This window comes from Schistocerca piceifrons, chromosome 8, assembly GCF_021461385.2.
Source record: "Schistocerca piceifrons isolate TAMUIC-IGC-003096 chromosome 8, iqSchPice1.1, whole genome shotgun sequence".
Taxonomy (NCBI): Eukaryota; Metazoa; Arthropoda; class Insecta; order Orthoptera; family Acrididae; genus Schistocerca; species Schistocerca piceifrons.
In genome coordinates, this window is record NC_060145.1 from 55,531,328 (window position 1) to 55,554,474 (window position 23,147).

The 23,147-nt window shown below is 45.7% G+C and overlaps 1 protein-coding gene across 1 annotated transcript in view; it reads right to left on the bottom strand.

Moving 5' to 3' along the window:
- The window catches only part of LOC124712071 (extensin-like), a 145,463-nt gene that overhangs the window by 21,907 nt on the left and 100,409 nt on the right, over nucleotides 1-23,147 (bottom strand). Inside the window, exon 3 of the mRNA XM_047242365.1 lies at nucleotides 1,159-1,479. Within this exon, the coding sequence (XP_047098321.1) occupies nucleotides 1,159-1,479 (321 nt within the window). The remainder of the gene's footprint in view (nucleotides 1-1,158; nucleotides 1,480-23,147) is intronic.

The following is a 23,147-nucleotide window of genomic DNA, read 5'->3' on the forward strand; positions in this document are numbered from 1 at the left end:
AGCGCTGAACCTTTCACTTTTGATGCTCTTCACGTCTGGTGGATCTGACTATCGGCAATTTGGAACTGTCGCTGAATTGTAACAGGCGACCGTATGCTTCGTGAAACCACTAACCACATTGCACTTTCTTCCTCACAGACGCTATTGTGACAGCAGCATACCTCAATTTTCGCTAACCGTAACAAGAGAAAGACATAAGAAATGAAACGCACTCAGAGCATACGTGGAAGTGTATCCATATAGCTATGAGCTAAGCTACTATTTGCAACACACCGCGTACCTGCATCTATCGTAGTTCCTCAAAAACATATTTTTGTAATCAGGGAAGGAGTTTACGCTCGCCTCCTGGAGGACGGAGTACTGTACCTAGAGTACAGTGTACCCAGGAATGCACAATGATTTTCGGTTCGGCATATAAGTCTATACTAGATACATCCATGCGATTTGTCTCAAAGGTAGCATAACTCAAGAAGTTCTTACACAGACGTTTCTACTTGTTCTCTGACAGCTCAGTTACGAGAATTTCAACCATGGGTAGCGTTCACAGAGATGATACATCACCACAGTGGAGATTACTTATTCGCCAGCTCTTGGATGAAACCTTTTCGGACAGACAGATCATAGGAGACTGTAGAAAATCGTGGCCACCAGATTCACCTGTTTACGTTCACCTGTTCCTGATGTGGAAACTTGTGTGGTACGAATGCGAGGTACTTAGAGAGGGGGTGACGGAAGAGATGCTGGCAAAGACAAGGAGAGAAGTTGAGTATGGGCAACAAACGAAGCGCATGTTGAAGTATACTTACGGTAAACTTTGTGAGATAGGCTACCACTTGCAACAAATGACACAGCTGTATCTACTTAGAAACAAATTTTAGACTATGATCATCTTGAATTCAATTTTTAAAAATCAGTCGCCGAAGAGTGGCAACTTGGCTACTAGCATCTCACGTTTCCCCCATCGGGGAGGGGGAATGCAAGTAACTCTTAAATAAAAACAGACGCACGTTCCTTGCGAAAGTAGAAATGATCTGGCAGACGTCCCGCACATAACAAAGATGGCAGAGGTAGTGTGGCGGGCTGAACCCCGCGGCGCTTGCTGCACTACGCACCCGAAAGCGCAGACGTTGAGTAGTCCTGCTTTGGAGAGTCACTGACCTGGAACTCTGGCGGCGGCCCGTAGACTAGGTGAGGTCGCACAGGCGGCTTGGGCTTCTGAGGAGGCGGCGGGGGCGGCGGCGGCGGTGGCGACGGCGAGGGCGGCGGTGTAACCGGTGGCAGCGGCTTGGCGGTCTGGTACTTGGGCGGCGGCAGCGTGGGCGGCGAGGGTGGCGGCGCTGGAGGTGGAGGAGCGTTCGCGATGGGCGCGGGGGCGTACAGCACGTGCAGCTTCTGCGGGGGCGGCGGCCGCGCTTCCGGGCCCGGCGGAGCCGCGGGCACTGGGGGCGGCGGCAGCCGAGCCACGTGCGTCGTGGACCACTGCGGGCACGAACGCAGTCTAAGTAATCCCGCTGCTAAATGAGCATGTCTTTAGGGTGTAAGAGAACCGAAGAGTTACACGGGGTGCACAGAAATACGGGAAAGAACAAAAGCAACACATTAACATGCCTCTAAGTCCGCACCTTTGGAGAAAAGAGAACCATTTGTATGAATATCAAGAGCTCAGATGGAAACCCAGTTCTAAGCAAAGAAGGGAAAGCAGAAAGGTGGAAGTATATAGAGGGTCTATACAAGGGCGATGTACTTGACAACAATATTGTGGAAATGGAAGATGTTGGAGATGAGGATGAAATGGGACATACGATACTCCGTGAAGAGTTTGACAGAGCACTGAAAGACCTGAATCGAAACAGGGCCCCGGGAGTAGACAACAATCCATTAGAAGTACTGATAGCCTTGGGAGAGCCAGTCCTGACAAAACTCTACCATGTGGTGAGCAATACGTATGAAACAGGCGAAATACCCTCAGACTTCAAGAAGAATATAATAATTCCAATCCCAAAGAAAGAAGGTGTTGACAGATGTGAAAATTACCGAACTATCAGTTTAATAAGTCACGGTTGCAAAATACTAACGCGAATTCTTTACAGACGAATGGAAAAACTGCTAGAAGCCGACCTCGGGGAAGATCAGTTTGGGTTCCGTAGAAATGTGGAACACCTGAGGCGATACTGACCCTACGACTTACCTTAGAAGAAAGATTAAGGAAAGGCAAACCTACGTTTCTAGCATTTATAGACTTAGAGAATGCTTTTGACAATGTTGACTGGAATACTCTCTTTCAAATTCTAAAGGTGGCAGGGGTAACATGCAGGGAGCGAAAGGCTATTTACAATTTGTACAGAAACCAGATGGCAGTTATAACAGCCGAGGGGCATGAAAGGGAAGCAGTGGTTGGGAAGGGAGTGAGACAGGGTTGTAGCCTCTCTTCGATGTTATTCTATCCGTATATTGAGCATGCAGTAAAGGAAACAAAAGAAAAATTCGGAGCAAGTATTAAAATCCATGGAGAAGAAATAAAAACTTTGAGGTTCGCTGATGACACTGTAATTCTGTCAGAGACAGCAAAGGACTTGGAAGAGCAGTTGAACGGAATGGACAGTGTCTTGAAAGGAGGATATAAGATGAACATCAACAAAAGCAAAACGAGGATAATGGAATGTAGTCGAATTAAGTCGGGTGATGCTGAGGGAATTAGATTAGGAAATGAGACACTTAAAGTAGTAAAGGAGTTTTGCTATTTGGGGAGCAAAGTAACTGATGATGGTCGATGTAGAGTATTTGTATGGAGTGTAGCCATGTATGGAAGTGAAAATATGGACAATAAATAGTTCGGACAAGAAGAGAATAGAAGCTTTCGAAATGTGGTGCTACAGACGAATGCTGAAGATTGGATGGGTAGATCACATAACTAACGAGGAGGTATTGAATAGAATTGGGGAGAAGAGGAGTTTGTGGCACAACTTGACAAGGAGAAGGGACCGGTTGGTAGGGCATGTTCTGAGGCATCAAGGGATCACAAATTTAGCATTGGAGGGCAGCGTGGAGGGTAAAACTCGTAGAGGGAGACCAAGAGATGAATACACTAAGCAGATTCAGAAGGATGTAGGTTGCAGTAAGCAGTGGGAGATGAAGAAGCTTGCACAGAGTAGAGTAGCATGGAGAGCTATATCAAACCAGTCTCAGGACTGAAGACCAAAACAACAACAACAAAGTCCGCAACTGCGTTTATGGTTTCTGGGCTGGCGATGCAGAGTTTGACAGCTGCGGAGTCTCTTTCCGCGCTCAGTACTTTGTGAACTTCCGTCATACTTGAGCGTTCTGTCGCGTTTTACGTGTGCGAAACTACGATTGACTGATTTCTGTTATCTCATAACAGCTGAAACACCCAGAAGGCGCCAAGTGTTTCATAGGCATGCGAGGGACCTTATTTTTAAAGTGTATTCGTTCTTCAAACGTGAGGCAGATCCAGGTGAGCCGGTCTGCGACGTTGCCAGTTTGCAGAAACGTAACTTTGTTGCTGTCTATGTACTTTCAGCGTAATTAACAATTCAGTATGAAGCGTTTGGGTTTTTGGTGGAACTAATTGTAGCAGATTAGCAATGAGCCACAGGCAATTAGAGTCGGGGTAATCTGGGAAAATATATATATAGTCAGAAACGAAAACTTAAATTCAGAAGTAGCCCTGTCACAAGTATTCATAAATACTGGGCGAACATAGTAGCTGGAGGACAAGTTGAAGGTACAGTATATCACTGACGAACCCGTCTCCAGTATGAAGACCAGTCCCCAGAGAGAGCACAGAAATGAAATAGCGGCTATCGCGATAACCAGATAAACTGACAACGGGTCACGCTAACAGCAAAAGGGCTCGGCCAGAGCAGCTTACTACGCTACATGCTGGTCTGCAGCGCTAGTACGAGGGATATTCGGAAATTAAGTTCCGATCGGTCAAGAAATGGAAACCACTGTGAAAATCTAATAATGCTTTGCTCATACACCGGGTCATCAAAAGGTCAGTATAAATTTGAAAACTTAATAAACCACGGAATAATGTAGATAGAGAGGTACAAATTGACACACATGCTTGGAATGACATGGGGTTTTATTATAACAAAAAAAAAGTATTGCTAGACGCGTGAAAGATCTCTTGCGCGCGTCGTTTGGTGATGATCGTGTGCTCAGCCGCCACTTTCGTCATGCTTGGCCTCCCAGGTCCCCAGACCTCAGTCCGTGCGATTATTGGCTTTGGGGTTACCTAAAGTCGCAAGTATATCGTGATCGACCGACACCTCTAGGGATGCTGAAAGACAACATCCGACGCCAATGCCTCACCATAACTCCGGACGTGCTTTACAGTGCTGTTCACAACATTATTCCTCGACTACAGCTATTGTTGAGGAATGATGGGTGACATATTGAGCATTTCCTGTAAAGAACATCATCTTTGCTTTGTCTTACTTTTTTATGATAATTGTTGCTATTCTGATCAGATGAAGCGCCGTATGTCGGACATTTTTTGAACGTTTGTATTTTTTGGTCCTAATAAAACCCCATGTCATTCCAAGCATGTGTGTCAATTTGTACTTCTCTATCTACATTATTCAGTGATTTATTCAGTTTTCAAACTTATACTGACTTTTTGATCACCCAGTATGTTCGATTGTGTCTCTAGTATGCCTGTCGGTTACATCACTTCGCTGTTTTCAGTTCTGAGCGCATGGTGGTCACATAAAGATGCGTAGAAAATAGTGTCTCCCGCCAAGTATGAGGTCTTGGTGAGAGATTTCGCCTAATGTTATGCAGCCCACATTACAGAACTGTCCTGCGGTTCCTACTTTGTGACAATTCTCTGTCGCAATCTGCAGGGGCAATGAAAATGCTCCTGCAGCGTTTTCGATGGGAAGTGTTTGATCACCCGCTCTACAGCCCGTAATTGGCTCCCTCTGTGTTTCATCTCTGCTCGCGTTAACTACTGGCTATGAAGACAACATTTTCGCACAGACAACTAGCTATACATGAGCGTGGAGAATGGCGGGAAGCACAGGTGGCTGCCTTCTATGACGAGGATATTGGAAAGTCGCCAATGCTACGACAAATGTCTAAGTCGGACTGGTGACTATGTAGAGCACTGACTGGAAGGTGCAACTAACTGTTGCAGATATTTCCGATTTTCAAAGTGGTTTCAATTTCCCGATCAATCGGAACTTACTTTCCGAATAGCCCTAGTGTCTTGAGGTACAGGCGTAGCACCAACGCAGTCGCAACCATCTTAATTGCGGCGCGCTTCAGATACGTCACTACTAGTCCCCGGATGACTAAACCTATGTAGTTCCCAGGGCAATGGGAAGCACCAGCCATTAAGTGGCGGTAACTGCCAATATAATGAACTTCACGATTTTGACTCCTCTAGAAACTGCAACGGAATGGTGCTGGAGAGCTGCTCTCTAGCTCATTTAAAAACTCGGTCTATGAGTTACAGTGCACCTCCACGGTACGCGAAAATGTCCTCCTAGCCAAACTAACAGGGGTGAGAGGTGGTACCGTTCATGGTGTCCTGGTGTCCTGGCCGCCTGGGGTGGTACAGCTCCGCCCTCATGTTGGGTGCCCTGAACTGTACGGCAAGAAAAAAGGAATACAAGTGAGATAGTGTTAATACTTTAATCCTTCTTTACCTCCTCCGCATTACTGCAGACGACGTGTCACTGAGAACATTTGTACTGTGCATGCTGTACACGTGAGGTGACTAGTTGTTTCCACTGCCCTGTGTGGAATACATAAGTTCTTGTACACTTCACTAACCTGCTGTCTTCATGATGATGATGTACCGAGCGCAGAAAACAGCACGCAGGCCGTCGATTCTTTTTCTTGAGGCTGAAATTAACTTCGCAAGGAACTGCTGCTACGAATAAACTATAACTCATTTGGGATGCCACTCGGGTTTTTATTGATATATACACGAGATAGTATGCAGCTCTTCGCGGATGATGCTGTAGTATACAGAGAAGTTGCAGCATTAGAAAATTGTAGCGAAATGCAGGAAGATCTGCAGCGGATAGGCACTTGGTGCAGGGAGTGGCAACTGACCCTTAACATAGACAAATGTAATGTATTGCGAATACATAGAAAGAAGGATCCTTTATTGTATGATTATATGATAGCGGAACAAACACTGGTAGCAGTTACTTCTGTAAAATATCTGGGAGTATGCGTGCGGAACGATTTGAAGTGGAATGATCATATAAAATTAACTGTTGGTAAGGCGGGTACCAGGTTGAGATTCATTGGGAGAGTGCTTAGAAAATGTAGTCCATCAACAAAGGAGGTGGCTTACAAAACACTCGTTCGACCTTTACTTGAGTATTGCTCATCAGTGTGGGATCCGTACCAGATCGGTCTGACGGAGGAGATAGAGAAGATCCAAAGAAGAGCGGCGCGTTTCGTCACAGGGTTATTTGGTAACCGTGATAGCGTTACGGAGATGTTTAATAAATTCAAGTGGCAGACTCTGCAAGAGAGGCGCTCTGCATCGCGGTGTAGCTTGCTGTCCACGTTTCGAGAGGGTGCGTTTCTGTATGAGGTATCGAATATATTGCTTCCCCCTACTTATACCTCCCGAGGAGATCACGAATGTAAAATTAGAGAGATTAGAGCGCGCACGGAGGCTTTCAGACAGTCGTTCTTCCCGCGAACCATACGCTACTGGAACAGGAAAGGGAGGTAATGACAGTGGCACATAAAGTGCCCTCCGCCACACACCGTTGGGTGGCTTGCGGAGTATAAATGTAGATGTAGAGAAACTATTCTTGATCACAACGCATTGAACATATCTTTCCACAGTCATTATATCTGGCTAAAATATCATGAAATACATCCTGCCACAGACACCATGTCTGTCTACTGGAACCGTCAGAACTGGAGAATAAAATTACATGAATCAAATACTACTATTGCAGACAACATGTCTCTACCTAGCGACGGTCGGAACTGTAGTAAATAAAATTGCATGAAACAAATACTGCTATAACAGACAACATGTCTGTCTACTGGAACGGTCAGAACTGGAGAGCTGGACCGCCCGAGACACTTCGCGCGCCAAGCCAGCAAGGCGTGACCCGAACGCCACCGAAGTGCATCGGGAGTAATATCGTCAGTCTTTTGTTTTAGTAATACTTTGATTTTAATAATTTTGAAATGACTGATTGATAGCTGGCTGTTGAGAGATGTTTATTTAAAAAAATGAAGTAATTTGGATGACAGGATTAATTAATAATAGCAACTAAAGTTTAACGTTTTGGCGCCCTACCACCGAACACAGTAGCCAATCACAGAGCAGTAGCGTCATGCAGGTGGTCTTTCTCACGGGAATGGTACCGAATCTAACATCTGTCACCGGTACCTCATCCCACATTGCGTCATCTCTATGTTTCTTACAGCTCCACTGCCCTGGGAATAGCTTCCTGGAGCCTAATATGATGGCTGAATATGCCAGAAATATTACAACTGGCGAGAATTCCCAGAAGGCGGGAGAATCGTGTGTGTCTCCGCTACCGCGTGGCTCCAACGGCGACTTGAAATAACGGCCAGAACAGCAACCTACATTTCGCCATCTTGGGCGTTTTCTGTGTTAATTAAACGGAGAATGTTAGCATCATCCTGCCCTTGTCCAACCGATGGCCCTCTATGTAGACAATATCTTGGTAGTGTGTGTGATCTTGGGAAAATTAATTTGATGGTAATAATTCAATGATAAATTTTGATGAATTGTTAGTTAATTATCCGGCTGATCGGCGTTAGGTATCAGTTTACTCGGAATTTTATATGGAGTTTGAATCTGTGATCAGAATTAAAGGAATAATTTCATTTCTCTCTCTTCCATTGTGGCGAGGAGCGGTCTGGACAGATGCCGTGGTCTTGCCGCGTGCTTGACAAAGTCACTGCGTTAAAGCATCCCCGCGTAGCATGAGGCCAATAGCGGTGTCGGCGACTTTACTACGCCATAGGAAAACCGTTCGCATTCGAAACAGCTCCCAGCGATCTGGGAATGGATAAATACAGGTCTTGCATGGATTTCAAGGCAATTTTAATCCACTCTCCCCACAAACTAGTGGCAAGTTCGGGCAACACTGATACACGTGGATGGCAATCGCGCACCCTTGTCTACAAATTAGACCAAAAAGGCTGAATAATATTTAAAACTGGCGACTGTGGTGGGTAGAGAGATAGGAAAATCCATTCTCGTGCTCACAAAACCAGTTCTGAACGATGCGGGCTGTGTGAATAAGGAGACCACTTGTCATGCAACACAGCACAACCACTGGGGAACAAAAATTGTGCCGTGGAAAGGACCTAATCAGCCAAAATAATCACGTAGCAACGCGACCTTGCGGAGTAATCATTGGACCCATGGAGTACCACGATATGGCTGATCATGTCATCAGCGAATCATCGCCACGTCTCACTTTTGGGACATAATCTCGACCAGAAGTTGGAAACTCAGTGAAACAAGACATCCGACCAAATCACATTTTTCCACTGCTTCGTAGTACAGATTTCATGGTTTCGCCGCTACCTTTTCGTGTTATGGGTATTAGCATATCTGATGAATGGTCTTGGAATTCCAGACCACCCCGAAATTAATTGCTTATGGAGCTCCTGTCATGTTCTTTTGGTGCAGACATGGTTCGCGAGTGCGACTTTCAATTCTGCAGTGACTTTTGCAGCTAATGTCTTATTTTTCATTATCTCTCTATTCGTTTAGTCGGTTCCGACTCTTCGTCACCCCATGAACCAAATCACGCCACTTTTTCCTGTCTTGCACTTTCTCCCGTAGACCTTCCAGGTTGGAACACATTGCTTCTGTGATGCCATCGATCCATCTCATCCTCTGACGTCCTCTCTTCCTAGTTCCTTCAATCTTCCCCAGCATTAATGTTTTTTCCAGCGAGGCATGCCTTCGTATTGTGTGTCCAAAGTAGGTCAGCTTTTGTTTTAAGATTAGACCTTCCAGGGAGAAATCTGGTTTAATTTGCTCCAATATTGATCTGTTGGTTCTCTTTGCAGTCCATGGAACTCTAAGAAGTTTCCTCCAACACCACAATTCGAAGGAGTCAATTCTTCGCCGTTCGGCCTTTCTAATGGTCCAGGTCTCACATCCATTCATCACAACTGGAAAGACCATAGCCCTCACAATACGGATCTTTCTTGCTAGTGTTATATCTCTGGACCTTATAACCTTGTCAAGGTTTGACATCGCCTGTCTACCGAGCAACAGGTGTCCCCGGATTTCATGGCTGCAGTCACCGTCAGCAGAGATCTGGGAACCGAGATAACTGAATGTGGTCACTACCTCCATGGTTTCTCCTGCTATACCCCACGAATTGGTAGGTGTAGTTGCCATAATTTTCGTTTTCTTCACATTCAGCATAAGACCAGCCTTTTCACTTTCGTCTTTCACCTTCAGTAAGAGTGTTCTCAATTCTTCTTCACTTTCTGCCAACAGGATCGTATCATCCGCGTACCTGAGGTTGTTTACAATTATTCCAGCTATTTTAATTCCTGTTTCTCCTTCATCTAGCCTCGCATTCCTCATGACATGTTCTGCATACAGATTGAATAAGTACGGTGACAGTATGCAGCCTTGCCGGACCCCTTTCTGAATCTTTATCCATTTCGTTGCTCCATACATAGTTCTCACCGTGGCTTCTTGGTCAAGGTATAAACTCCGTATCAGATGAATGAGGTGATCTGGGACACCCATGTTTTTCAGTACGTTCCATAATTTGTTGTGATCGACACAGTCAAAGGCTTTGGCGTAGTCAATAAAGCAGAGGTACACATCTTTCTGGAATTCTCTCGCTTTTTCCATAATCCACCGAATGTTAGCAATTTGATCTCTAGTTCCTCTTCCTTTCCTAAATCCAGCTTGTTCTTCTGGCAGCTCTCGATCTAGATTATAGTCTTCTTCAATTACTGTCCGTCGCGATCATTCAACACACACTTTCGCCCATGTTGTCACTCAGTGGCTGATAAAATGAACATAAACGAGTTGGACCGCAAGAAACATTTATTTTTGTGGTTTCCGGCTTCCGTCAGTTTTTGACCATCTTCAGAGTCAACGTCAACTGCTGCTTTGAGCAGTGGATTCGTAACGCCTGCTCTGTTCACCGCCACCGCCTACTATCATGGTATGTCGTATCAAGATTGTCAAAAACCGACCGAAACCGGTAACCACAAAAATTAAGGTTTCTTGCGGTAGAGACTGTTTATGTTCATTTTAAGGTACAGGTACTTGAAAAACCGCTGTTTTCTACGGGAAATGTTCTTAAAATCAGTGGACGATATTTTTTCCGCTTTCCCTGTATACGATATAAAACTTCGATACGATACCTCTTGAAACGCCAAACACTTCTGCTATCTTGGTTACGGAAACACACACCATACGAGCACCAACCTCCCCCCATGAACCATGGACCTTGCCGTTGGTGGGGAGGCTTGCGTGCCTCGACGATACAGATAGCCGTACCGTAGGTGCAACCACAATGGAGGGGTATCTGTTGAGAGGCCAAACAAACGTGTGGTTCCTGAAGAGGGGCAGCAGCCTTTTCAGTAGTTGCAGGGGCAACAGTCTGGATGATTGACTGATCTGGCCTTGTAACATTAACCAAAACGGCCTTGCTGTGCTGGTACTGCGAACGGCTGAAAGCAAGGGGAAACTACGGCCGTCATTTTTCCCGAGGACATGCAGCTTTACTGTATGATTAAATGATGATGGCGTCCTCTTGGGTAAAATATTCCGGAGGTACAATAGTCCCCCATTCGGACCTCCGGGCGGGGACTACTCAAGAGGACGTCGTTATCAGGAGAAAGAAAACTGGCATTCTACGGATCGGAGCGTGGAATGTCAGATCCCTTAATCGGGCAGGTAGGTTAGAAAATTTAAAAAGGGAAATGGATAGGTTAAAGTTAGATATAGTGGGAATTAGTGAAGTTCGGTGGCAGGAAGAACAAGACTTTTGGTCAGGTGAATACAGGGTTATAAATACAAAATCAAATAGGGGTAATGCAGGAGTAGGTTTAAAAATGAATTAAAAATAGGAGCGCGGGTAAGTTAATACAAACAGCATAGTGAATTCATTATTGTGGCCAAGATAGACACGAAGCCCATGCCTACTACAGTAGTACAAGTTTATAGGCCAGTAGCTCTGCAGATGATGAAGAAATTGATGAAATGTATGATGAGATAAAAGAAATTATTCAGGTAGTGAAGGGAGACGAAAATTTAATAGTCATGGGTGACTGGAATTCAACAGTAGGAAAAGGAAGAGAAGGAAACGTAGTAGGTGAGTTTGCATTAGGGCTAAGAAATGAAAGAGGAAGCCACCTGGTAGAATTTTGCACAGAGCATAACTTAATCATAGCTAACACTTGGTTCAAGCAACATGATAGAAGATTGTATACATGGAAGAACCCGGGAGATACTGACAGGTTTCAGATAGATTATATAATGGTAAGACAGAGATTTAGGAACCAGGTTTTAAATTGTAAGACATTTCCAGGGGCAAATGTGGACTCTGACCACAATCTATTGGTTATGAACTGTAGATTAAAACTGAAGACACTGCAAAAAGGTGGGAATTTAAGGAGATGGGACCTGGATAAGCTGACAGAACCAGAGATTGTAGAGAGTTTCAGGGAGAGCATTAGGGAAGGATTGAGAAGAATGGGTGAAAGAAATAGAGTAGAAGAAGAATGGGTAGCTTTGAGAGATGAAATAGTGAAGGCAGCAGAGGATCAAGTAGGTAAAAAGACGAGGGCTAATAGAAATCCTTGGGTAACAGCAGAGATATTGAATTCAATTGATGAAAGGAGAAAATACAAAAATGCAGTAAATGAAGCAGGCAAAAAGGAATACAAATGTCTCAAAAATGAGATTGACAGGAAGTGCAAAATGGCTAAGCAGGGATGGCTAGAGGACAAATGTAAGGATGTAGAGGCTTATCTCACTAGGGGTAAGATAGATAAAGCCTACAGGAAAATTAAAGAGACCTTTGGAGAAAAGAGAACCACTTGTATGAGCATCAAGAGCTCACATGGAAACCCAGTTCTAAGCAAAGAGGGGAAAGCAGAAAGATGGAAGGAGTATATAGAGGGTCTATACAAGGGCGATGTACTTGAGGACTGTATTATGGAAATAGAAGAGGATGTAAATGAAGATGAAATGGGAGATACGATACTGCGTGAAGAGTTTGACAGAGCACTGAAAGACCTAAGTCAAAACAAGGCCGCGGGAGTAGACAACACTCCATTAGAACTACTGATATCCTTGGGAGAGCCAACCCTGACAAAACTCTACCATCTGGTGAGCCAGATGTATGAGACAGGCGGAATACCCTCAGACTTCAAGAAGAATATAATAATTCCAATCCCAAAGAAAGCAGGTGTTGACAGATGTGAAAAATACCGAACTATCAGTTTAATAAGTCATGGCTGCAAATTGCTAACGCGAATTCTTTACAGATGAAGGGAAAAACTGGTAGAAACCGACCTCGGGGAAAGATCAGTTTGGATTCCGTAGAAATGTTGGAACACGTGAGGCAATACTGACCCTACGACTTATCTTAGAAGAAAGATTAAGGAAAGACAAACCTACGTTTCTAGCATTTGTAGACTTAGAGAAAGGTTTTGACAATGTTGACTGGAATACTCTCTCTCAAATTCTGAAGGTGGCAGGGGTAAAATACAGGGAGCGAAAGGCTATTTACAATTTGTACAGAAAGCAGATGGCATTTATAAGGGTCGAGGGGCATAAAAGGGAAGCAGTGGTTGGGAAGGGAGTGAGACAGGATTGTAGCCTCTCCCCGATGCTATTCAATCTGTGTATTGAGCTAGCAGTAAAGAAAACAAAAGAAAAGTTCGGATCGGTATTAAAATCCATGGAGAAGAAACAAAAACTTTGAGGTTCACAGATGACATTGTAATTCCATCAGAGACAGCAATGGACTTGGAAGGGCAGTTGAACGGAATGGACAGTGTCTTGAAAGGACGGTATAATATGAACATCAACAAAAGCAAAACGAGGATAATAGAATGTAGTCGAATTAAATCGGGTGATGCTGAGGGAATCAGATTAGGAAATGAGACACTTAAAGTAGTAAAGGAGTTTTGCTATTTGGGGAGCAAAATAACTGATGATGGTCGACATAGAGAGGATATAAAATGTAGACTGGCAATGGCAAGGAAAGCGCTTCTGAAGAAGAGAAATTTATTAACATCGAGTATTGATTTAAGTGTCAGGAAGACGTTTCTGAAAGTATTTGTATGGAGTGTAGTCATGTATGGAAGTTAAACATGGTCGATAAATAGTTTAGACAAGAAGAGAATAGAAGCTTTCGAAATGTGGTGCTACAGATGAATGCTGAAGATTAGATGGGTAGATCACATAACTAATGAGGAGGTATTGAATAGAATTGGGGAGAAGAGGAGTTTGTGGCACAACTTGACTAAAAGAAGGGATCGGTTGGTAGGACATGTTCTGAGACATCGAGGGATCACCAATTTAGTACTGGAGGGCAGCGTAGAGGGTAAAAATCGTAGAGGGAGACCAAGAGATGAATACACAAAGCAGATTCAGAAAGCTGTAGGTTGCAGTAAGTACTGGGAGATGAAGAAGCTTGCACAGGATAGAGTAGCACGGAGAGCTGCACCAAACCAGTCTCAGGACTGAAGACCACAACAACAAACAATACGTCACCAGGTTAAGGGCTGGAACTGGGAGAGAGCTGCAGTACAATGTGTATACCTTTTCATCTTTTTCATGTCTGGGAGGCATGGGCAGATAAACACAGAAATGTAATATGACAGTACTAGAGAAGACATGGTGAAGAAGTTTTTGAACGTCATAGACATAGCCGCGCGGTGTGGCCGTGCGGTCTTCGCGCCTTGCCCCGGTTCGCGTGGCTACCCCCGACGTAGGTTCGAGTCCTCCATCGGGGATGGGTGTGTGTGTTGTCCTTAGCGTAAGTTAGTTTAAGTTGGATTAAGTAGTGTGTAAGCCTAGAGACGGATGACCTTAGCAGTTTTGTCCCATAGGAACTTACCACAAATTTCAAATTTTTTCATAAACATATGCAGAATGTAATGGGTATAAGCGGAGATCCTTTTTTGGTGACTGAGAACAATGTACTGAACCACAATTACATCATTATTTATTTAATTTGCAGACTAATAATTATAGCTATTAAGATAGTACGTTTTTAGGTTGGTTAGTACCTCCAAGTATGTGTGGCAAGAGCAAGCCATTAATGCTATTTTCCCCTACGCAGCAGGCCAGGTGTTTAAGTATAGATGCACAGATGCAAAACAGTTAGCCTATACTGACAGTTATATCCCACGTAGTGCTGCAGTTACAACCAGAAAACAGGTAGTAAATTACATGACATATTTGTGGGACGACTGTTCAGAGAGAGAAAAAAACGAACACACTGATGTGTACATATTAAGGTACTACATACAAAAATATATGCACTTATACCCATTACATTCTGTATAGTTGAAAGATCAACAATTTCATTTTATAAACTAGAGTTATTTTTTAGTGCATTTCTAACTTACTTACACTGAAGTGCCAAAGAAACTGGTATAGGCATGCGTATTCAAATGCAGAGATATGTAAACAAGCAGAATACGGTGCTGCGTTCGGCAACGCCTATATAAGACAACAAGGGTCTGATACACTTGTTAGATCGGTTACTGCTGCTGCAATGGCAGGTTATAAAGATTTAAGTGAGTTTGAACGTGGTGTTACAGTCGGCGCATCAGTGATGGGACACAGAATCTCCGAGACAGCGATGAAGCGCAGATCTTCCTGTACGACTAGTTTACGAGTGTACGATGAATATCAAGAATCCGATAAAACATCAAATCTCCGACATCGCTGCGGCCGGAGAAAGATCCTGCAGGAACGGGACAAATGACGACTGAGGAGAATCGTTCAACGTGACAGAAGTGCAACCCTTACTCAAATTTCTGCATATTTCAGTGCTGGGCCATCAACAAGCGTCAGCGTGCGAAGCATTCAACGAAACATCATCGACATGGGCTTTCGGAGCCGAAGGTCCACTCGTGTACTCTTGACGACTGCACAACACAAAGCTTTACTCCTCGCCTGGGCCCGTCAACACCGACATTGGACTTTTGATGATTGGAAACATGTTGCCTGGTCGGACGAGTCTCGTTTCAAATTGTATCGAGCGGATGGACGTGTACGGGTATGGAGACAACCTCATGAATCCACGGGCCCTGCATGTCAGCAGGCGACTGCTCAAACCGGTGGAGGCTCTGCAATGGCTTGAGGCGTGTGCATGTGTAGTGATATAGGACCCCTGATACGTCTAGATGCGACTCTGACAAGTGACATGTACGTAAGCTTTCTGTGTGATCACTTTCACCCATTCATGTCCATTGTGCATTCTGATGGACTTGGGCAATTCCAGCAGGACAATGCGACACTCCAAACGTCCAGAATTGCTACAGAGCGGTTCTAGGAACACTCTTCTGAGTTTAAACACTTCCGCTGACCACCAAAATCCTCAGACATGAACATTATTGAGCATATCTGGGATGCCTTGCAACGTGCTTTCAGAAGAGATCTCCAGCTCCTCGTAATCTTACGGATTTATAGACGGCCCTGTGGTGTCAGTTCCCTCCAGCACTACTTCAGACAATAGTCGAGACCATGGTACGTCGAGCTGTGGCACACCTGCATGCTGGAGGGGGCCCCCCACGATATTAGATGGATGTACCAGTTTCTTTGGCTCTTCAGTGTGTAATGTGCTAATACACTGACATTCTGGAGTATGAAATGTAGTTGTAGTTTATTAACACGATAACATAACAAAGTTGGATAGTACTCGCATTTTATTGAGCAGAATACATGGGCAACCAGTTAACAATTCTATTAATAGATGTAATTCGCCCCGTTATAGTATCTATGCAGCTGATCAAAATTAAGTACAACGAAGAATCCAGATTTGGCACTCTTTGATAGAAGTCGCAGTTAACTGTCCTCATACGGGACGATTCAGTTAATGATGAAGGGGACGCGAACGGGCCATCCGACCTCAAGAGAAATATCGCCATCGGCACGCGGGACGAGCTGGTTAATGCGATTTGCGCCCTCAGCTCGCATACGACACAGTTTCTGTACAAAAATGGAAGCGCGTAAAACAGCTGCGTTAACTCCATTAGCGAAAGTCGAAGAAGAGAAACCGCGAAGAAAATATTGGACTTGTCGATGGCTTGAATAGCGAACTAAACGGGGGGGATACTATATAACGCTGTTCAGCTATTCGAGATACATATTAGTAGAAGTTACGCATTAATCCAATTGTATTTTCATCTCATTTTCGATTTTAAATTGAATATAGTAAAGATATAGTGTATAGTGTCAGTTTGAGTCTGCCTAACATTCGTGTTTTGCAAATTGCCTTGACTACTGTCACTCTGAAGCAAAGTAATTCATCACATAGATTTCAAGATCGAGATTCGGTTTGAAATTCCATTTGAGTGGAAGACTGGATCTCACCATAACTGAAGAAGGTATTTACCAGGAAACTACAAACGTGAAACAGTCCATAACTGCAGAGATAGGTATATTTATTTTACAGAAAGTTTCATAACAGCCACTGGGAAAACATTCTAGTTGTTGTCTTTGCAACAAGAATTGCGGCAAATACGTTATTTATAATAAATAACATCGACTTTTGAGATAATGAATAAGAAAGACCCAGAATATTTTAGGACACGAAAGGTGAAAAAAAAATGACTTGCGGATGGAGGCGGACGCCTAACCAAGACTCACCACTTTGCAACTCGGAACTCACGATGTTACCAACTGCTCTGTAGCTTTGACATGGAAAGTGCGCTCCTTATATGGCGTAAACTGTATCTACATACGTCATCATTTCAAATTTAATACGCAAATTGTACGAAAAAGACGCGCTTTTGATATATGATCATTGGGCTCTAGCATTGAAACGGTATTCTTTCGTAACACGCAAGTTATAAGACTAAAAGCATCAACTGCAGCAAGCCTTTACCTACCGATATGTAGTTTCCCGTCATATCAAGTCGTAGCTAAAATGACGCGATTTCGAGAGATCCTCAATTTGCTGATTCTTTGAAACAGCTTAAAATTCATAGCACGTACTCTATGAGATATTCAACGCCATTCTATATGGCAGCTCCAATGTTCTGCGAGTAAAGTAAAATAATGTCGCATCTCGTTGGCCGCGATTTCCTCCACGAGGCAAAAGTAAGACATGACAGAGTCTTTGTTTCATGCTCCGTAGTGAAGTGGAACATGAAGTTCCACGCTGTGACGTCACCAGCTCTTTGTTCCTGAGCGTTTCACGTCCTGTGAGAGGACGGCTTTAACCTTTGGTGTTCTGAGCACGCCTTCAGGCGAACAGTGTTAGTAGAGGCTCTGGTATGTGTTACTAGAGTACGTCAGTGCTCCCAACAGAGACGTCCAGTTGAGGATGCGTCGATCACTTGGAGTGAGAGTGTCCACACCTTCCAACATTGCAGGAGTCATAAATGTGTGCCGCTGGCTGGCACGAGGGGGGTCGGACATGTTTGCGCCACCAAGTTGACAAACGCCCTGCCCAACGACTCACTGTGCTTTTGTTCACTGACAAGTCTCTGTAGACATTCTGCAAGCGCCTACGAATATGTTCGACGATCTGGTCTTCCACCACACAAAACTCAATGACAGCTCCCTGCCTGGAACGCTCCTCTGTTACAGACGCCAATTTGATGGTTATTTATAGCGCTGCCACCTATCGGAACTTCATGAAACTACAGGGGCTGAAGAAGGAATATTCGACGATGTCACTTGACAGATACCACATTTTTTTCAACCGGGACTTGTAGAGAAGAAAATGTGTTGCAATACTTATTGGACACCCGTCGTACGTCTATACTCCTCAGGCCACTTTGCGGTGTCTGGCAGAGGGTACTTTGTGTACCAGTGTGACTTGCCCTCTTTCAGCTGTTCCAGCTGCATATCGTTTGCGGGAAGAACGATTTCCGGATTACTGATACCCCTCTGCAGGTGTACCCCAGGGCTCTGTCCTCTCCTCTCTCCCCCACGGACTGTACACAGCAGATATGCCCCCCCCCCCCACCAGGTCACTTCCTGCAGTATGCCGATGACACCACCTTCTTTGCTCTCGCTTCTACCATTCAATGGTCCCAACGCCTTCTCCAGAATCACCTTGTCCTTTTTGCCAAGTGGTGCAACCAGTGGATCATCAAAACAAATCCTTGAAAGATCCAGGCAATCATTGTAGGTCTTACCACTCGCTCCTTCTGGCTCCTTCATTTTTCCCTTACCATCTGTCCCCATCCTGTCCGCCTGAGTCCCTTGGACTCACCATTGTCTGTCACATCACCTGGATCCCTCATCTCCGCTCTATCCAATCCAAAGCCCACAACTGCCTCTGTCTCCTTAAACTCCTCTCTGGCCTGAAATTGGAGTTGAACCCCTCTACCATACTCCACACCTACAAATCCTTAATCCGTCCCACCTTTTGTTATGCCAGTCCCGCCTGGATATCCACCCTACAAATTCTGTAAGTCCTTCCAGATGATTGAGCACCATGCACTCCGCCTCGCCTTCCGTATATGGTTCCCGTTCCCCACGAGGATCCTCTATGACTTGATTCGTTTCCTCCATCTGCTCCTTATCCTCGAACATATCCAAGTAATCTACACCTCCTGCCGACTTGTCCCCCAACCCTCATCCCCTGGTTGCTCCTCTGCTCTCCAACCCCTGCCTGCTGCCGCACCTTCACCACTGTGTCCCCTCTACCTTCCACTTCTACACCCTGCATCACCTTCCCCAAGGTGGCTTCCATCATATCCCCCTCCTGGATAATGCCCTCTCTCTCTCCATTTATCCCTCACTCTGTCGTTTTCCTGGGCTTCCTCTCCCTCCATTCCATCCTTTTTTTTCCCTGCCTACCTTCTCTTTGACTCCTTTCTCTCCCCTGAGTCTTTTTTCTTTCCCCACCATTGTCTTCCCCACTCCTTCTCGTTCCCGCCCTGGCCCCCTTTTCTGTGTCTTCCCCTCCATCAGCTACCCCCTTTTTTTGCTGTTCGTCTCCTCTCCCTTTCGAAACTGTAACAGCAGACTGTACTGTGACGCAGAACGCCTGTCTTCCAGAATCTGCCACTGCAGGTGGCTGAGCATCTATATGACACTTACTAAAACAAAATGTAACGAAATGCGCTGCTCTTATTTGGATATCTATTTCCTCTGTAGATCCTACTGTTATGGATCCCATACAGACAAACAGTATTAAAGCACTGGTAGCTCGAGTGTTTTGTAAGCTGCTTCCTGTGTTTATGGACATTTCCTGAGGATTCTGGCATTTGCCTTCGTTCTACTTCAAATCACTCTGTATGACGCATACTTCCAGATATTATTTGGAAGTAACGGCTTCCAGTGTTAGTTTTGCAGTCATGTAATCGTACTATATTCTTTCTGTCAATGTAACGCAATACGTTACATTTGCTTATCTTGAGGGTCAACTACCACTTCCTGCATCACGTGTCGTTCCTGAGCACATTTTTGTGTATTTCGCTGCAATTTTCTACCTTTGCTTCTAACTGTATAGAATTATCACCCGTGAAAACCAGCATGGAACTTCCGACGTTAGCTGATAGGTCATTTATATATAGTGTGAAAAGTAATAGTACTATAACACTCCCTTGAGGGACGCCTGAAGTTAATTTTACGTCTGAAGATTTCTCTCCGTTGTGAAAGACATGCTGTGTTGTGTTTCGTAGAATCTCTTCAATCCAATCGCACAGTCGTGGTGGTATTCCACAAACTCGTTGTGGAACTGTATGAAACACCATCCGGAAGTGTAGGAACAGGGCATCTACGTGGGATGCTGTATCTATTGTTTTTCGGATCTCGTGGACGAACAGAACCAGCTGGCTTTCACACAGTCATTATTTCCGGATCGCACGTTGATTGCTACAGAAAAGACTTTCAGTCTCCAGGAATGACATTGTACGTGAAAATAAAATTATTCAGGAGATTTACGTCGGAGATATGGGCATATACACTCCTGGAAATTGAAATAAGAACACCGTGAATTCATTTCCCAGAAAGGGGAAACTTTATTGACACATTCCTGGGGTCAGATACATTACATGATCACACTGACAGAACCACAGGCACATAGACACAGGCAACAGAGCATGCACAATGTCGGCACTAGTACAGTGTATATCCACCTTTCGCAGCAATGCAGGCTGCTATTCTCCCATGGAGACGATCGTAGAGATGCTGGATGTAGTCCTGTGGAACGGCTTGCCATGCCATTTCCACCTGGCGCCTCAGTTGGACCAGCGTTCGTGCTGGACGTGCAGACCGCTTGAGACGACGCTTCATCCAGTCCCAAACATGCTCAATGGGGGACAGATCCGGAGATCTTGCTGGCCAGGGAAGTTGACTTACACCTTCTAGAGCACGTTGGGTGGCACGGGATACATGCGGACGTGCATTGTCCTGTTGGAACAGCAAGTTCCCTTGCCGGTCTAGGAATGGTAGAACGATGGGTTCGATGACGGTTTGGATGTACCGTGCACTATTCAGTGTCCCCTCGACGATCACCAGTGGTGTACGGCCAGTGTAGGAGATCGCTCCCCACACCATGATGCCGGGTGTTGGCCCTGTGTGCCTCGGTCGTATGCAGTCCTGATTGTGGCGCTCACCTGCACGGCGCCAAACACGCATACGACCATCATTGGCACCAAGGCAGAAGCGACTCTCATCGCTGAAGACGACACGTCTCCATTCGTCCCTCCATTCACGCCTGTCGCGACACCACTGGAGGCGGGCTGCACGATGTTGGGGCGTGAGCGGAAGACGGCCTAACGGTGTCCGGGACCGTAGCCCAGCTTCATGGAGACGGTTGCGAATGGTCCTCGCCGATACCCCAGGAGCAACAGTGTCCCTAATTTGCTGGGAAGTGGCGGTGCGGTCCCCTACGGCACTGCGTAGGATCCTACGGTCTTGGCGTGCATCCGTGCGTCGCTGCGGTCCGGTCCCAGGTCGACGGGCACGTGCACCTTCCGCCGACCACTGGCGACAAACATCGATGTACTGTGGAGACCTCACGCCCCACGTGTTGAGCAATTCGGCGGTACGTCCACCCGGCCTCCCGCATGCCCACTATACGCCCTCGCTCAAAGTCCGTCAACTGCACATACGGTTCACGTCCACGCTGTCGCGGCATGCTACCAGTGTTAAAGACTGCGATGGAGCTCCGTATGCCACGGCAAACTGGCTGACACTGACGGCGGCGGTGCACAAATGCTGCGCAGCTAGCGCCATTCGACGGCCAACACCGCGGTTCCTGGTGTGTCCGCTGTCCCGTGCGTGTGAGCATTGCTTGTACAGCCCTCTCGCAGTGTCCGGAGCAAGTATGGTGGGTCTGACACACCGGTGTCAATGTGTTCTTTTTTCCATTTCCAGGAGTGTATACACACGTCAAAAAACGTTTTGCATCACATCCGTTCCTAGAGTTCTGGAACCTGTACAGAAAATTGGGATAGAGATCAGCATAAACATCATTTCCGCTCTTTTCATTGCTCCTGAAAACCGCACATTGCATGTTGTACCAAAATACAGTGAGAGCTTCAGAGGTAGTGGTCCAGATTGCTGTACACACCGGTACCTCTAGTACCCAGTACCACGTCCTCTTGCATTGATGCATGCCTGTATTCGTCGTGGCATACTATCCACAAGTTCATTAAGGCACTGTTGGTCCAGATTGTCCCACTTCAACGGCGATTCGGCGTAGATCCCTCAGAACGGTTGTTGGCCGACGTCCTCCATAATATCCCTTTTCAATCTGTCCCGGGCATGTTCGATAGCGTTCACGTCTGGAGAACATGCTGGCCACTCTAGTTGAGCGATGTTGTTATCCTGAAGGAAGTCATTCACAAGATGTGCACGATCGCGGCGCGAATTGTCGTCCATGAAGACGAATTCCTCGCCAATATGCTGTTTGCTATATGGTTGCACTGTCGGTCGGAGGATGGCAGTCTAAAACAGCAGGGAACTTCCACCTTGCTGCACTCGCTGGACAGTGTGTCTAAGGCATTCAACCTGACCGGGTTGTCTCGAAACACATTTCCGACGATTGTCTGGTTGAAGGCATATGCGACTCATCGGTGAAGAGAACGTGACGCCAATCCTGAGCAGTCCATTCGGCATATTGTTGGGCCCATCTGTACCGCACTGCATGTGTCATGATTGCTAAGATGGATCTCGCCATGGACGTCGGGATTGAAGTTGCGCATCATGCAGCCTTTTGTGCATAGTTTGAGTCGCAACACGAAGTCCTGTGGCTGGACGAAGAGTATTATTCAACATGGTGGCGTTGCTGTCAGGGTTCCTCCGAGCCTTAATCCGTAGGTATCGGTCATCCCCTGCAGTAGTAGCCCTTGGGCGGCCTGAGTGAGGCTAGACAACGACAGTTCCTGTCTCTCTGTATCTTCTCCATGCCCGAACAGCATCGCTTTGGTTGACTCCGAGACGCCTGGAGACTTCCCTTGTTGAGAGCCCTTCCTAGCACAAAGTAACAATGCGGACGTAATCGAACTGCGGTATTGTCCGTCTAGGCATGGTTGAACTGCAGACAACACGAGCCGTATACCTCCTTCCTGGTGGAATGACTGGAACTGACCGGCTGTCGGACCCCCTCCGTCTAATAGGCTCTGCTCATGCATGGTTGTTTACATCTTTGGGCGAGTTTAGTGACATCTCTGAGCAGTCAAAGGAGTTCTGGGAACTGGGGTGATGCAAAACTTTTTTTGATGTGTGTAGTTTCGTGCATAGGTTCGACGACCCTTCTTGAAAATAGGAATGACCTGTGCTTTTTTCCGATGACTAAGAGCGCTTCGCTCCTCCAGAAACCTACGGCACACTGCTGCTAGAAGTGAGGAAAGTTCTGTAGCATACCCCATGTACAATCGGTATACTATCATGTCAGGTGCATTGACCTTCCGCCTGTTGAGCAATTTCAGTTGCTTTTCTATCCTATGGTGTGTTATTTCGATAGGTG